This window comes from Narcine bancroftii, chromosome 14 (assembly GCF_036971445.1).
Source record: "Narcine bancroftii isolate sNarBan1 chromosome 14, sNarBan1.hap1, whole genome shotgun sequence".
Classification (NCBI taxonomy): domain Eukaryota; kingdom Metazoa; phylum Chordata; class Chondrichthyes; order Torpediniformes; family Narcinidae; genus Narcine; species Narcine bancroftii.
The window spans coordinates 25,787,496-25,804,946 of NC_091482.1; the positions used below are offsets into that span (position 1 = coordinate 25,787,496).

General features: G+C 43.2%; 1 protein-coding gene across 4 annotated transcripts in view; it reads right to left on the minus strand.

Moving 5' to 3' along the window:
- Positions 1-635: 635 nt before the first annotated feature.
- The window catches only part of LOC138749981 (BICD family-like cargo adapter 1), a 38,131-nt gene continuing 21,315 nt past the window's right edge, over positions 636-17,451 (minus strand). The window contains exons 4-10 of one of the 4 annotated variants that reach the window (XR_011348988.1): positions 17,173-17,319; positions 14,168-14,347; positions 13,877-14,035; positions 6,617-6,744; positions 4,452-4,572; positions 4,119-4,238; positions 2,787-2,873 (exon numbers count right to left, since the gene is read on the minus strand). Coding sequence is in view for 3 of the 4 variants with exons in the window: in XM_069912107.1 (XP_069768208.1) it covers positions 2,694-2,873; positions 4,452-4,572; positions 6,617-6,744; positions 13,877-14,035; positions 14,168-14,347; positions 17,173-17,319 (915 nt within the window). In the remaining variant the exon portion in view is untranslated. Of the gene's footprint in view, positions 2,874-4,118; positions 4,239-4,451; positions 4,573-6,616; positions 6,745-13,876; positions 14,036-14,167; positions 14,348-17,172; positions 17,320-17,451 lie in introns of all 4 variants that reach the window. The other 3 variants (XM_069912107.1, XM_069912108.1, XM_069912109.1) reach the window with 3 other exon arrangements.

Genomic DNA, 17,451 nt, shown 5'->3' on the forward strand with positions numbered 1-17,451 from the left:
CTTAATCACAGGGGTCCCTCAAAGGTTTTAAACCATTGACCACCCACCCCCACAGTGGAATTCTTGATTCCTCATAGTCTCCCAGGCATGTACAATGAATAAATATGGATAAATAAATAACTAGAAGTACATAGATGTGCAGTTTCCACAAGCATTAGTGAGGAGAACTGCATGGCTTCTGGGCCTCCCAGCCACAACCCAAACTTTGATACAACACCTCAGTTGGCAAGTAACAAATCTGTAAATTAACCAAGCAAGTGATTACAATAACAGTTTATTTAAAAAAAACTTTGCTTCTGGCTGGGAAGATGCCAAACGAAGCTGGGTCAAAGTCTTCAGCATCGGCAGCAGGGACTCCAATCTCAACATCAGGTGCGGTACCATCTGCATCGGGCTCCCGGGCAGGAGCAGAGACCTCAGGCTCTACAATTCTTTTGACCTCAAAAGTTCAATTGACTCCCCCTCCATATTATCCACTCCCTTTTGACCTCCTGGCATTTTTCAACCCCTTGAATGGTCCCATCAACCCCCAGGAGTCAATATCGACCAGTTTGGAAACCCCTAATGCCTACACCAGAGAGTCAGGGCCAAATTTTACCCTGGGCAAAACATGTTGGAGACTTAGCTACACGTCAGGTTTTTCAGTTTCTTGTTTATTTCCTCAAAATAGTAATTGACTTAATATTTCTAAAGAGCAGCATTCATGTCTATTTTTTGTGAACTGTGGATGTGGCCTTCCACAGGTAGTGAGAGTTGCAGACTGTCTGTAACAGTGAATGTAAGGAGATTATTGATTTGCAGGCATTGGAAGTAATAACAGATATTGCAGTCTGAGAGACAGTCTTGATACAAGTGTGTTTTTTACTAGATACAAGAGTAGGCTCTGTTGACACCTATTTGTGGTTCATACAAATTTCTATTCCAGAAATGATACGTTAGTCTCCACATTATGTACAGTGTATATGACTATACACCTGTTACAGAATGTATTAGAATAAATGTTTTTTTATTATAATAAAATGAATCTCTAAAGTAATAAATAACATTTAATGAACATCCGATTGCAGCACACAGCCACTGGAGAAATTGTGGAATGTGCTTGTATATTATAATTGAAGAAAAATGCCAATATTGGAAATCAAATAAACTGGTAGCATCAGTATAAATGAATGCACATTAATGATTTGAGGGTTGGTCTTCCTGTGTATTCTTGAACATCTGACAGACTCCACAATCCAATCCAAATGTTCTTTTCTCCAAACAAATGAAACTGGGCCCCAGTGCCAGCTGCTCACATTTTTAATTACATTATTAATTTTAATGTGCTTCTAATATTTTGATTAAAAGCTCCCAATAATCCCTGATTACCAAACCGCTTCAACATTAGCCCAGTTGGTCTTGTTTAGTAGATCCAATGTACTTAGTAGATAATAATCTTTTATTACAATTGCTTTGAAGTTGACAACGTGCTTGCTGGCCTGTTTTTATCAGGATCCCATCCCACTCCTCACAAAGTTTTTTTTTGGGTTTAATCATTTCAACTTTGTTTTTAACAAATGTTTTTATTGTAATTAATAGCTTACAAAGCCATATTCATTTGTTTATTATCATTTATCTTCACTAAGAGAGCAAATATTCAATATAACAGGTTTAGAGCTGGACAATCAACATGTTGTAATAAATCTCCTTAGTCACTATCAGTTAACTAGATTGATGTGTACAAAAAATTGATTTTAGTCAGAATATCAATTATTTCCAGGTGAGAGAATGATTGATGCAAAAATGGACTGGGCATTTCTGGTTGGGAGCCAAAAACACAGCATTTGATGAAAGGACATCTATTTTAAAACCAGCTTTTTTTTTTCTCTCCCCACCTGGTTTTTTTCCCCCACTGTTTTTGTCACATTACTGGTATCTGAAGGCTTTTGCTTACATCTGGTAAGGATCAAAGCTTGTGTGTTGTTAAAAGTGCATCACAAATTCTGCATCTGATATCTCATACCCCAATAACTGAATTGGATCTCCCACATTTGGAGAACGACTGTCCGATGACAATCATTTATATTAAAAAAAAAAATGACTATAACCCTCTGAGATTATCAGGACAATAGAAATTAAATAGTCTCCATTGGTCACTGGGATCTTCCAAAGAGCATCTTCCAGCCTCATCTTTCAATGGTCAAGACACCTGCAAACTCACTAGTGTTTGCTCCAATTGCCCTTGAGTGTTCTGGTGCAAGCCTGCCACACTGTCTGACTCACTGGTCACTCCCAACTCAGTGGTATGACAAATAACTGAGGCACGTAACTTCATCAGGGTAGATCATTTCAAGAGTCCGAAGCAAGCCTTGGGGATCACCCTTACCTGGGGGTTCCCTTACCTTTTATGCAGCTGGTCCATGGGGAGGGGTTCATTAAGATCTGTTAAGCTTCTCGAGTGATCACTGTGACAGTCTAGAGGTTTTCACACAGCTCCCATTAGGGAACATGCAGCTCAAAGCTTTCTCTGTCATTTGAGGAAATGGATACGAAACCACACTTCCAAAGAACTTTTCAAATAATTTAACGAAGTCTTAAGGGACCAACCTAAAATGGCACCAAGGTGCAGGCAGCAATACTTTGCAGTAAAATTACCCAAAATTCAATATTTCAGCATGAATGTCTCAAGAAATCCAAGACATCAGAGGTTGTTGTCACCTCCTAAACAAGGAGAAGAAACCTTTTCCTTCTGGAATCTGACTCCTGGTCCTTTGGAGAAAGGAAAGATGTTTAGAATCTGTATTCTCGCTGGAATTTTCAGTTGAAGCAATCCCGTTTTGTTCAGCTTGCTGCTGGTTTCTCAGTTGTTGGTTTATTATAACTTGCATGTCATCCTGCAGTTTAACAACATAAACAACAGCAATTTTGTCAATCAGGCAACCCAACCAAAAGCCCATATGGCCTTTGAATTATTTTTCTGTCAACCAATTGATTTTTCTAAGAATCCATCTACACTTCAGCCACAACAGAGTAAACTAAATTGGGATAAGGATCCAATGCTGGTAGAATATCCCTTGGGCATCAGTATCAAAACTGATCCATGTAATTTCTTGCTGTCTGTGGGCCTTGCTGTGTTTAATTTCCTGCTGTGTCCCTACAAAGCAATAGTGGTGATGTTATCCTGCAGTCTATGTGCAGTAACTCTGTGGGGTTCCCTGCCTTCCACCCACATCCCAAATACATGCTGGTGGTTAGGTTAAATTACCTCCAGTTCAGGTGGGTGGTCGAACAATCGGGGGAGGTGAAAGCTGATGGGGAGTGGGATTGATGGGAATGGTCCAAGAGAGCATAGACTCTGTGGGCCAAATGGCATCCTTCTGCGTCATTGTAAAATATGAAAGATTACACTTTAGAAGTGCACTGAGATGCTTGGGGATCATGCAAGGTGCCATATAAATATATCTGTCATCTATTCCAAACCACTTGTTCAAACTTGGGCCATGTTTGCATATCGCATGTATTCATTATTTCCCTGTAACATTTTCATTCTGTCATTTCTTTCCAGGTTTAACATAGCAGAATCTAATTTTCACCTCACACCTGTCTTACAATCACAGTCTGTTTTCCTCATGAGTATTGCATTGCTTTCCTTTATTTTGCCTTGATCTCCTCACTCCATATCTCACTTTCCTAGTTTATGTTCTTTCCATTCTCGACTCTTAACCGTTCTCCTTCATTCTTCAACTAGTGAAATGTCTTTCACAGCATCATCAAAAAATACTTCAGTGCCTAGTGACTCTGGGCTTGTTAGGTATATTAGGATCTCTGGACACATATGCATGCACAGATGCTCCTCAACTTACAATGGGGTTACATTCCCACAAACCCATCCTAAGTCAAAAAGTATACAAGTATACCCTGTATAACACCGACAGTGCTGTATCAGTCCCCACCCTGATTCCACTTCCCTGCTCTCTCCCCACAGGCCTTTATCATTCCCAAAGAATTCACCTTGGAGGAAAAAATCAACGATGCTTGCGATTTTCCCCTTTAACGTATTAAATGAAAGTAAACAACAGTCACGTGACTGTATTATCATAATTTTCAAAAATCACAAGTCCAAGTAAGTAGTAGAGCACCTTTAATTAGGAGAAACAGTCCCTTGGCCTAGTAATCTAGTTGAGCATTTCTCGATGAGACATCCAATTTGTTCACTTCCCATAACGTGTCAATTTTCCAAGGAACATTCCTCTTTTTCCCTAATTTTTAAAAAAAAAAAAAATTATTTTATGGACTTTTGATGATGGCTGTGGTAGAGAATTTCACACCTGAAACTAAGCTTTCTAGTTTTTAAATAATGAATTCTATCTACATTGCTTCATCAGTTACTGAAAACAAACACTGCAAGTCACAATCTGTCATGATCCTGAAAACTTCGATGAAGCCTTCCTCTGAAAAGGCATCAGACATACCTGCCAAGCTTCCAGCTCCTGGGACAGGTCCACTTTCTGCTGAATAGTCTCCAGAAGCTGGGAGTTCAACGATTTCATGTCTTTTTGGCATTTGGCCAGCTCCACCTCCACTGCATTTTTCCTGGAAAAAACAATCCATTGTTAATTTTTCAGATGACAAGTTCCAGAAGTGTTAGCTGTTAATTCCAGTGTAAAACAAGACAAGCTATCCTCCCCTTGGAACAGAAAACAGTCCACAAGGTCTGCCCCAAAAGTAATGCCAAATTAAACTAAATATCTTCTACTTACCCCAGATCCATACCCCACCATTCCTTGCATATTCATGTCTCCACCTAGACCCTCTTAAACTCTACAATTGTATCTGCTTCCACACTACTTCTGCCAGTTTATTCCAGGCACCTACCACTCTGTGTGTATATATATATATATATATATATATATATATATATATAAATAAAAAAAAAGCTTGCCTTTAAAGTTTCCAACAGTACCCTTCCCCCAAACATTTCTCCTATCTCAAATTCATGTCCTCTAATATTTGACATTTTTAAACTGGGAAAGTGATTCTGTCTCCCCTATCTATGCCTCATGTTTATAACCTCCCAGGTCTACCTTCAGCCTCCAATGCTCCAGAGAGAAAAACAAAGTTTGTTCAATCCAAATTTAGTCTTTTAGAAAGAGCTGGATTCCATTTTCCAGTGGTCATCTTAACCATTTGGTCCCCATGTCCTAGTTTTCAAGGACTACAAACAAGTTCATATACTCCATGTCCTGGTTTTCAGGGACTACCAACCAACAACTGCATCTACTCCATGTCCTAGTTTTCAAGGACTACAAACAAGTTCATATACTCCATGTTCTGGTTTTCAGGGACTATCAACAACGACATATACTCCGTGTCACCTTTTTACAGGACCCACCAGCTGGTTCATCCTGGTATTCTCGCTGCAGTTTACCCATGGACCCAGTCGGGAGTATATATTTAGAAAGGTTAAAAATAGCTGGAGTCCAAAGGGTTAATATATACATAACATAAAATTAGCACAACTAAAAGTAAATAAACGATAGTTCCAAGCTGGTGGCAGCAGAATGGTATCATCCGTAGTGCTGCTGGCCTCAGGGCTCCAATAACATGGGAACTTGGGTTCAATGCTGACCTCCTCTGCTGTCCATGTGGTATTTGCCCACTCTCCTTGTCCATATGGGCATCCCCCGGGACTCCGATTTCCTCCCACATCGAGAGGATATGCATCAGCCACAATAAATTGCCTCTAACGTGTGGGGGAAGTTAGAGAATTTGGGGTGGGAAATGGGATTAATGGAAATCAATAATTGATGGTCAAGGTGGACTTGGTGGGTGAAAGAGACAGTTTCCATGTTATGGCTGTGCAGAACAAGGATTGAATTTACATTGGATCTTTAACAATGGAAAGAACCACATATGGGAGAACTAGTCATAGAAATATGGAACATAGAAAATAGGTGCAGGGGTAGGCCATTTAGCCCTACAAGCCTACATCCCCATTCAATATGATCATGGCTGATCAGTACCTGGTTCCTGCCTTCTCCCCATAACCCATGATCCCCTTAGCTATAAGTTAGTTGATTGGTCTAAAAGGTAGGATATAAGGAGTGTTTTAAATGATAGCAGAAAGGGATTTCCAGAGCTGCCAGAAGCGATGTTAAAATTGTGGGAAGTGCAAGATGCTGGGATTAGGGAAACTCTGGGATGGAGAGGATGAGGCCAAAGAGGAACTAAATCAAAAGTCAGCATTTTAAAGACATTGTTTAATTGGGAATTTGTACATGAGTGAATGAACACCAAGTGGAACTGAATGAATTAGGGCACATATAACCATTCACAGATGCAACAGAGTTTTAGGGACAGCAGGTTCCGGAGTACAGATGATGGGATCCTGGCCTGGATTGCATGCAAGGAGACAAGTTCACAGGTAAAGTCATTGATGAGAGTTTTGACAGCAGGAGGTGAGGCAGTGGTGGGTTCAGGGAACATGAGGGATGTTGAATTCAATGCTCTCATATACCATGATGTCTGTTGGAAGATTTACTGGAGGTCAGATATGACACCAAAACCGATAAAGTGCATTTCTGCCATGGCAATGAAAAGGAGTTGGAAACTCGTACCAATAAGCTCCATCACTCACTTCATAATGGCAGTGTCCCGTTCATGGATGGCCTGCTGCAGATGTTGGTCATCAGAATTCTCCAGTCTGCCTCTCAATGTATCATTCTCCATCCTGAGGTTCATCAAATCTGTGTGTTGCAACTTGACCTGAAAAAGTAATATTGATCTGAACGGTCAGATTTCAGATTTATTGTCAGAGTACATACATGACTTCACATACAACCCTGAGATTCTTTCTCCTGCAGGTGAGACAGAATTACCACTTATTGGTGGTCTAAAAAAATAATCTGTGTATAGATGTCAACAAATAAAAAACTGTAAACAGATAACAAATGTAAACAAACTGTGCAATACAGTGAGAATTTTTGAAAAATCAATAAAGTGCACACGTAAGTCCTTAAAAGAGTCCCTGATTGAGTTTTTCCATTGAGGAGTCTGATGGTGGAGGGGCAGCAGCTATTCCTGAACCTGGTGGTGTGAGTCTTGTGGCACCTAGACCTCTTTCTTGATGGTAGAAGTGAGAACAAAGAGTGTGCTGGGTGGTGTGGATCCTTGATGATTGCTGCTGCTCTCCAATGGCAGCGTTGCCTGTAAATGTTCTTGATAGTGGGGCGGGTTTTGCCTGTAATGTCCTGGGCTGTGTCCACTACCTTTTGCAGGGCTTTATGCTCAGGAATATTGGTGATCCCACACCAGACTGTGATGTAGTCGGTTGGCACATTTTCCACCACACATCTGTAGAAATTTGACCGGGTTTCTGGTGTCATACCAAACCTACGCAAACTCCTGAGGAAGTAGAGGCGCTGATGTTGCCTTCTTCACGATGCCATTAGTGTGGGGTTCAAGAAATATCCTCTGAGATAGTGACTCCCAAGAACATTAATTTGCACACCCTCTTCACCTCTGATCCCCAATGATCACTGGATTGTACACCTCTGGCTTTCCTTTCCTGAAGTCAACAAACAGCTCCTTATTTTTGGTGACATTGAGTCCAGGTTGTTGTTGGTGCACCATTCAGGCAAGTTTTCAATCTCCCCCCTGTATGCTCACTCATCCCCTTCCTTTATGCAACCCACTACCGTGGTACCATCGGCAAATTTGTAGATGGTGTTATTTTTGTACTAAGCCACACAGTTGTAGGTGTAAAGTGAGTAGAGCAGGGGGCTAAGAACACAGCCCTATGGTACTCCAATACTGATGGAGATTGTGGAGAAGTTCTTTCCAATCTTCACTGATTGTGGTCTGGAGGTGAGGAAATCCAGGATCTAATTACACAGTGGGGTGTTGAGTCCCAGGTCTTGGCGTTTGCTGATCAGTTTTGTGGGGGATGATGGTGTTGAATACCAAACTGCCCACATGTCAAACATCCCCACACCAGATCCATATAAAGCAAATCATTCAAGTAGTGTCCTGAACTGCACTCCATCCCAAACACATCCTGTAGCCCCAAAACATGCTTGCCAGCAGAAATGGAAATAGCAATTACATTTTCAATGATAAAAATAACTTCACTGGAGGAACATTTCAGGTGAGGTCCTTTCTTCATTCAAGATTGACGTGATGTTCGCCACAAGTGAAATGGCTTTCAACAGCTCAAATTAATGTTTACTCAGTCGCAAATTAAAACCCAACCCAAGCCCTGGAATTTATGTATTTTTTTTCCCCACACCTGATCATTGCAGTAAATATAATAATCTCAAATATGCTATTGTTTTGTCTGAGGGTGGAACAACAAGATCTTAGAATGTTTACGGCACAGAAGGAAGCTATTCGCCAGCTCAAGATTCACCTTCTCAAGTCTGCACTGCGGCTTTTCAAGAGCAAACCAGCCAGTCCTGTTCCCTTGCCCCTCCCCAAACCCCTATGAATTATTTCCTTATCCAGCTCCCTTTTTATTTTTGCAATTGAATCTGCTTCCAGAAGTCCAGCCATAAAATGAGTGGGGTGGGGTGGGGGGGGGGGGGGGGTGAGGGGAGGAACAGTTCATCATTCTTCTCCCAGGTTTTAGTTTCTCTCTGTACACTTCATGGTTTTCAATGCCTCCATCTAACATCCTTCAAACACAAGCTACCTGCATACCATATATTTTGGTGTACAAGTCGACCTTTAGATAAATCCCCATTTTCAGCCTCATTTTCATGGTTTTATCATATATCGGATATATAAGTCGACCCCCCCCCCACCAAAAAATCGCGTGGACTGAGCTGTTGGGCATTGCTGGAAGATGGTTGTTATTATGGAGCCTTCAGCAAAACGAAAGTATGAAGCGAGTTTTAAGTTAAAAGTAATAGATGTGGCCACGAAGTCCAGCAAATGTTCAGCTGTAAGGGCATTTGAGATGTGTGAGAAGATGATTGTGATATTGTAGGATTTTAAATGTATTTCATTTTCCAATAAAAATTGCTAGATTGAAAATTTGTGTGTTGGGGGTTTTTTTGGTGTTTCAGAGTCGTCTTTTATGCCAAATCTAACTCGAGCGATTTTTAAAAAAAGTTGAATTTGTATCTGGCGTATAAGCCCCTGATTTTTTAGTGCTTTTTGAGGGTTCCAAGACTCAACTTATACACCAAAATACACAGAAATTAGAGTCCCACATCCCTGGAATCTCTTCAAAGCCATTATTTATTTCCGAAAATGCGCACCAGAACCAAATACAAATTCCAGTGGTGACAAAATAAAGGATCAAAATGACTTCCTCACTCTTGTATTTCTTTGCCTTCCTTTAGAAAGCTCAGTCTGTTTGTCATGTTCATTATCATTTCACTCTACTCTGCTATTTTTCTATGAGTGGTATTTGTACACCTTTTCCAACTGGCCATTTCTCATTATTTGGATCAACCCAATATTGACCAAGAGTGGAGGATGCACACAATATGATGAAATCCATCCTGACCCGAATAAAAATACTGAGTGCAGCTGCCTCGACATGGCCCAACCACAGTCAGCCCAAAAAACTATTTTATCATAAATCAGAACATACATTCAACATGAACCAAACATATCATGAACTGGACCCACTGCATTGCCACGGTCTTGTTTTAAATCAGTGTTTGATGGCATTATGCAAATTTCACTCATAACATGGAGAGAGAGTTGCACACTGGAGCAACCAGAGATGATGTTTCCCAGTGTCGTATAGCAAATTCCAACCTTCTAGCAATAGGGGGCTTAAGGCCTCTGGGGGAAAAGGCAGGTATGTCAGCCCTGATCCATTGAATTGCAGAGCAGGCCGCCCAGATGTGTAATCCTATTCCTATTCCTTATGTTCTAACACACAGGCATAGAAACTCTTTCTGATTTACCCTCCCCCTTTCCATTGTGCGAAGGATGATCCCAAAGTCTGGGCAAATCCCTCTCCAGATGCTTCATCCATTGATGAATTAAATTACTGAGCCCCTAAATTCACCAAGGTAATGATAAAAGCTGCCGTTGATTTTTTTTTGTTACTCAGCAGATCTTTCCGCTTTGGCTGCCAGTGCTACATCCCATGGCCTTGCATGTTATAATACTTTTTCTCTCAAAGTGCAGCTGATGAGCTTAACCCACACCTTTGGACCATTATTACCAGCTGGTGAAAGGTGCGTTTGTCGTCTGCCTGTTTTATTTTTGTGAACTGTTTACTCAAAATGCTTGTTTTGACTTTCCCAGTTTATTCACAAGCCCAAACAGAGTGGTCGCCCAGGCCTACATTCCCATTGCGCCCAAACAGATTGGTCGCCCAGGTCTACATTCCCATTGCGCCCAAACAGAGTGGTCGCCCAGGTCTACATTCCCATTGCGCCCAAACAGAGTGGTCGCCCAGGCCTACATTCCCATTGCGCCCAAACAGAGTGGTCGCCCAGGTCTACATTCCCATTGCGCCCAAACAGAGTGGTCGCCCAGGTCTACATTCCCATTGCGCCCAAACAGAGTGGTCGCCCAGGTCTACATTCCCATTGCGCCCAAACAGAGTGGTCGCCCAGGTCTACATTCCCATTGCGCCCAAACAGAGTGGTCGCCCAGGTCTACATTCCCATTGCGCCCAAACAGAGTGGTCGCCCAGGTCTACATTCCCATTGCGCCCAAACAGAGTGGTCGCCCAGGTCTACATTCCCATTGCGCCCAAACAGAGTGGTCGCCCAGGTCTACATTCCCATTGCGCCCAAACAGAGTGGTCGCCCAGGTCTACATTCCCATTGCGCCCAAACAGAGTGGTCGCCCAGGTCTACATTCCCATTGCACCCAAACAGAGTGGTCGCCCAGGTCTACATTCCCATTGCGCCCAAACAGAGTGGTCGCCCAGGTCTACATTCCCATTGCGCCCAAACAGAGTGGTCGCCCAGGTCTACATTCCCATTGCGCCCAAACAGAGTGGTCGCCCAGGTCTACATTCCCATTGCGCCCAAACAGAGTGGTCGCCCAGGTCTACATTCCCATTGTGCCCAAACAGAGTGGTCGCCCAGGTCTACATTCCCATTGCGCCCAAACATAGTGGTCGCCCAGGTCTACATTCCCATTGCGCCCAAACAGAGTGGTCGCCCAGGTCTACATTCCCATTGCGCCCAAACAGAGTGGTCGCCCTGGTCTACATTCCCATTGCGCCCAAACAGAGTGGTCGCCCAGGTCTACATTCCCTTTGCGCCCAAACAGAGTGGTCGCCCAGGTCTACATTCCCATTGCGCCCAAACAGAGTGGTCGCCCAGGTCTACATTCCCATTGCGCCCAAACAGAGTGGTCGCCCAGGTCTACATTCCCATTGCGCCCAAACAGAGTGGTCGCCCAGGTCTACATTCCCATTGCGCCCAAACAGAGTGGTCGCCCAGGTCTACATTCCCATTGGAAAGTTCAGCTCTGTAGTTTGCCCTCTTAGGCAAGACAAGCAGAGTTGGGCTTTGTGTGATATTTCATTCTGAAACACAGACAACGAGATGGGGGTAGTTTGAAACGTTTCCCCGTGGCTCACGAATTTGTTGGAATGCTCTCATCCAATATAAACACAAGCTGCTCCCATGTCATGTTTACAGAATAAGATGTGGAATTAAAGTTTCCATCTCTAAACTATGTGCTTCTGCAGTGGAAATCTCGAAGATTAACACTTAATTTGTGTTCTGGCTTGTGAGCCCATCTCCACTGGGATATAATCCCTCAAACAATTTTTTTTAATGTAAATTTTAAATGTAGACGTACAGCATGGTAACTGGCCATTTTGGCCCATGAGCCCATGCTGTCCAATTACACCCAATTAACCTACAACCCCCGGTAGATTTTTAAATGGTGGGAGGAAACTGAAGCCCCCAGAGGAAACCCACACAAAGACGGGGAGAATGTACAAACTCCTTACAGAGAGCGCAGGATTCAAAACCTGGTCCTGATTGCTGGCGCTGTGACAGCATTGACCTAACTGCTACGCTATCCACACCACCCCAATATAGGTCGCCCCTTCCAGGACTCAACAATCAGCTCCTTATTTTTGGTGACATTGAGTGCAAGGTTGTTGTTGGTGCATGATTCAGCCAAGTTTTCCATCTCCCTCCTGAATGCTGCCTCATCCCCTTCCGTTATACAACCCACTACCATATCGTCGGCAAATTTGTAGATGTTATTATTGTCGTACTGAGCCACATAGTTGTAGGTGTAAAGTGAGTCAAGCAGGGGGCTAAGAACACATCCCCATGATACTCTGGTACTGATGGAGACTGTGGAGGAGAATTTCTTACCAGTCTTCACTGATTGTGGTCTGGGGGTGAGGAGATCCCTGATCTAATTGCACAGCAGGGGTGTTGAGTCCCTGGTCTTAGAGTATGCTGATCAGTTTTGAGGGGGATGATGGTGTTATATGCTCAACTGTTATCGATAAACAGCATCCTGATGAAAGCATCTTTACTGTCCAAGTGTCCCAGGGCTTAGTGTAGAGCCAGTTTGATGGCAACTGCTGTCAACCTGTTGCTATGATAGGCGAACTGGATAGTATCCATGTCGCCTCTCAAACAAAAGCTGATCTGGTTCATCAGTAGCCTTTCAAAATACTTCATCACTGGTGATGTGAGTGCTTCTGGCTGATGGTCGTCAACGCAGGTCACTACACTCTTCTTGGGCACCGGTATGATTGATGCTTGTTTGAAACAAGTGGGTTCCACACCCTGCTGGAGTGAGATACATCGGTAAGCTGGTCAGCACAGACTTTAATACTTGACCAGATACTCCATCCGGGCTGGATGCTTTCCTTGGATTCACTCTCCTCAAGATCGCATGCACGTAATCCTCAGATTTGGATAGGATGAGATCATCAGTAGATGTAGGGGTGTGGAGGGAAGGTTCTTCACTGTTCCTATTGTCAAATCAGGCATTGAGTTCCTCTGGGAGCGAAGCTTTGCCGTCTGCTACTTCACCAGATTTGGTTTTGTAGCAGGTTATGGCACTTAGGCCCTGCCACAACTGTTGGGTGTCCCTCATGGTTTCCCTTTTTATTTGGAATCTCACTTCTCCTGGGAGATAGCTTTTTCGTAGATCATACCTGCTCCTTCTATATTGATCTGGATCTCTGGACTTTAATGCCCGTGATCTGGCTCTAAGCAGTTTTTGGATGTCATTGTTCATCCAGGGCTTCTGGTTGGGGATAACACTGAACGATTTGGTGGGGAAACACTCGTCCACAAGTTTTGATAAAGTCTGTGACAGCACTGGTGTAATCATTTAGATTCTCAGCTGAGTCTTTGAACACCACCCAATCCGCTGACTCGAGGAAGTCCTGTAACTGTTCTTCACAATCCTGTGACCACCTCCTCGCTGTCCTGACCTCTGGAACCTCTTCTTTTTAGGTTCTGTCTGTGTGAAGGCAGAAGGAGCACAGCCAGGTGATCTGACTTGCCAAAATACAGTGTTGGGAAAGTAGGCCTTCCTTATCTTGGTGTAGCAGTGATCGAGTGTGCTGGGACCTCTGGTACAGTAGATCACATGCTGGTGGTAGTTGGCCAGAGTTTTCTTGATGCAGGCCTGATTAAAGTCGCCGACACTCCCATCAGAGAGCAGCAGCAATCGTCAAGGAGCCACTCCAGGCAGGACATGCTCTGTTCTCACTGCCGCCATCAGCAAAGAGGTGCAGGTGCCACAAGACTCATACCATCAGGTTCAGGAACAGTTGCTACCCCTCCATCATCAGACTCGTAAACAGCAAACTCAATCAGACTCATTGAAGAATGCTTACTTTGCCCAGTGCCTCACTCAATATGTCCTTTAACTATTTTCAATTCTGTTGGCTCAAATGAAATCAACTGAATGAGATGATTGAGAATTTCCTTACCAATGTTGCTGGGTCATGTACTAGAGTATGAACTAAATCTTTCAGGTGTGAGAGGGCTGCCTGGAGACTCGGTGTCTGGCATCCAGTCAAGCTGTCAGAGCAGTTCACTCCCAACAAGGTTAGTAACTCCTGATGTATTTTCTCAATTTCAGTCTTTATCTGGATTGAGATAAAATACATCTGATAAATAGAGTCAACAAGTTCAGAAAATCCCCCACAAATGTCAGTTGTACCACAAAATTGCAGGCACAATAACCTATTTGTGTAAAAGGATAAAGTGAGCATCCATACCTGATCTTTCTCGGCCTCCCAGGTCTCAGTTTCCAGACTCTGCTCAATTTCCGAGAGCAGAGAAGCATTGCAGCTTGTGGATTCCTGCATCACCTGATGCTCACTCAGCTCCTGCAGTCGTCTCTGCAACTGTCGGTTCAGTGCCTGCAGCTCACTGAAATCTTCCTGCGACTGGGTAAGCTACAGGGGGAAGGGGAGGCAAACATATTAACGACAGTCAGAGAGAGGCCAGCTTTTCAGCAATTATGAGTTTTAGGCCGCAATGCTGGGAAAGTTGCAGGGGAAAAAAATAACATTACTGCCCGTGTGGTTGTTTACACTGGGCGCCTTTTTAGACTGCATATCCCTGAATGCAACAGTCCAGGTGGTTGGACGTGCAGTGGAATGGATGCCTGTCAATGAACTCTACAATTTCCACTCCAGGCTTCCTCCAAAAAGTTGCAGGATAAATCGCGGCACAGGAATTGAATCAAAATTCCAGCACGTTCTTTTTTTTTGGACTCCCCATGTAGCAGCAAAATTCCTTGATTGTGCCGTTACATGCCTGCAGTCTAAAAACCATAAATGATTATGATTGACACACCCACAGGCCCTAGGAAGGGAGCACCCGACTCACACCTTCACACCTTGACTTCCCTCCTTCAAGGGGCCTCCTGTAGAAGGTGGCTATTCCTAATATTCAAATCCAGAAAGGATCAGCTATTCAATTTCAGACAACTTCACATGAAAGTTAAATCTTTCCTTGATCAATGGTCGCATTCCAGATCACTCTAGGATGGCTGGAATTCCTTTCAGGTTAGAGACACCTTGCAAAGCTGCAACAACCCGCAGCAATCCTGTGACTTTAGTTTCTTGGAACCACGAAATTCACTTGACTTGGCACATTTGTCAGATCATGGTATCTTCGTTTAGTGCCCCAAAGTAAAAGTTCCTTGGACGTGTTCCTTGATTTCCCCAAATGAATCAAAGCATTTTCTCCCTTAACTGCAGTACAAGATCCGCACTGAGGGTAGAGCATTTTAACATCACAGCGCTCGACCCTGAAGCACTTCTCGTCATTAACGAGATTTATTCAGCTTTTTTTTTGATTAGGTTAATCAGCAGCACCCAAAGGAAAGCTGAACAAGCAAGAACTGTGCAACCGCACAGCCAAGTGACCGTTGGCACGGTGAATAAAGTGCAAGTGAGAAGCCTCTTGTCCTCACCTTTGGGCTTTACATGAAATTCCTCTTGCTCACACAAGTGGAATGAAGAGCGGCCTGGAACGTGAATAAAAGCACATAATATTTCAGCCACCCTAAATGTGGGAAATGCTGAAAGTCCCACTTCCTCTCCAGAGAATTAGTTGGCTCCAACTATTAGCAACACCATTTTGAGTGCACGGATGCAGGCGTATGTTTGCATGAAGATGCATTCCATGCTTAGTTATTTTCAGACCTTTCTATATATTTATTCCTGGAAGTCATTCAGCCCATCGAGTCTCTGGCAAAGCTCAAAGTAATCCTATCGATTCCAATCTCATTCTTATTTCACTGTAACCTATTTTCTTTCATATGCACATTTATCACCTCCCTGATTCTCCCACCTGCCAGCTACTCCAGGGGTAATTTTATGGAGTCAATTAATCCACTAGCCAGAACATCATTGGGAATGTGGGAGGAAGCCCGTGTGCTCACAGGAAAGGGCTGAAAATCCAAACAGACAGCATCACAAATTAGGATTGAACCTTGGGTCACGGGAACTGCACTAGCTCCAATGTGCTTCCCATGTAAATGTAGGCATGTGTGTGTATGTATGTGTGGCTCTGTACTCAAAATAGGCTCACTTGCCTCTGTGGAATATTTATGCCTGGTTTTGAAGGCAATAATTTGGGTGAATAACACAATAGGTATTGTGAATATTAATTTATCCACCAGAAATCTACAGTATAATACTCACATTATTGTACCATGTAATTTCTTAAAATATATTTGAAATTTCTACTGTGAGTTTGTTACCAGTTTGGCATTTGCCTCTTCCATCCCCTTCATCCATGGGCTGTTTCCCATGTAAGTGTAGTGTGTACTTTCACCTCTTCTCTGCCCACCATCATGTGCCCTGAACAGTTTCTCCAAGCGAAGCAGCAAATCACTTGCTCTTCTAATGTCCTGCATTTGGTGTTCACATTTTGGTCCCTCCACTGGAAAAACACTGATTGGTTGACCACTTTGTCGAGCATCTGTGTCCTGTCCACAAGAATGAGCCTGACATCTGTCCACCCCATTCCCACGCTGGGCTGAGAATCTGGGGAGTTCTGCACTGTTATAATGAGGGCCAACTCATGCTCCAGGAACACCACCTCATCCTTCATCTGTGCACGACGTAGGCTTCCAGGCTTAACGATGAATGCTCCAACTTTCAGTAACTCGCTCTTCTTTCTGTCGCTTTCAGGGATGGACATTCCTATCAGTCATCCAGCTACAACTCTCTCTTCATTGGTACAGCCTGACCTACAGCCCTGCCATTAGCCATGCATAACAGGCAAAGAAGCATCATTTGTAACTAACTGCTACGTGACCCATTTGGTATCACCCTAGAGATGTTCAGAACTAATCCATCCCTCTCTTCTATCACCTCTCTAGAACAGAAAACTAACTTTTCTCTTTTCCAGCTCTGATGAAAGGACTCAGAACTACAACAGTAAATCTACTTCTCTTACAGAGTATTTCCAGAATGTTCTGTTTTTATATCAGATTTCCAACATCTGCTTTTTTTTCCACGTTTACTATTTTCTCCATTTTGCTGTGAGCCTTGTAATTCTGTTTATTGACTTCTGTAAGGTTCAGTCTACACCAGTAGTTCTCAACCTTCTTTTCCCCACTCACATACCACCTTAAGTAATCCCTTACTAACCATAGAGTACCAATGGTATCTTCTGACCATTAGTAAGGGATTACTTAAAGTGGTACGTGAGTGGGAAAAAAGGTCGAGAACCACTGGTCTAGACTCCTTCCTGTGGATCTTACCTGCGATGATTGATCCTGGTTCTTCTCCTGCAGCTGTGAGCATTGTTCTTGTATCAAGTCATGACTGCTCTTCAGTGAGAGGTTCTCCATTTCCATTGCAACTATCCGTTGCTCCAGGTTATGTTTCTGTTCTGACAATAGAGTGACCTGTCAGAAAGGCAAGTAATAACTTGATGACGACTCCATTAAAAGAACCTTCTTAAGAATCAATTCAATTAGTTCAGGGAAGATTAACAACTCAAGCACCTGTTCATAGCAAGATTGCAAAAATATTTTGAA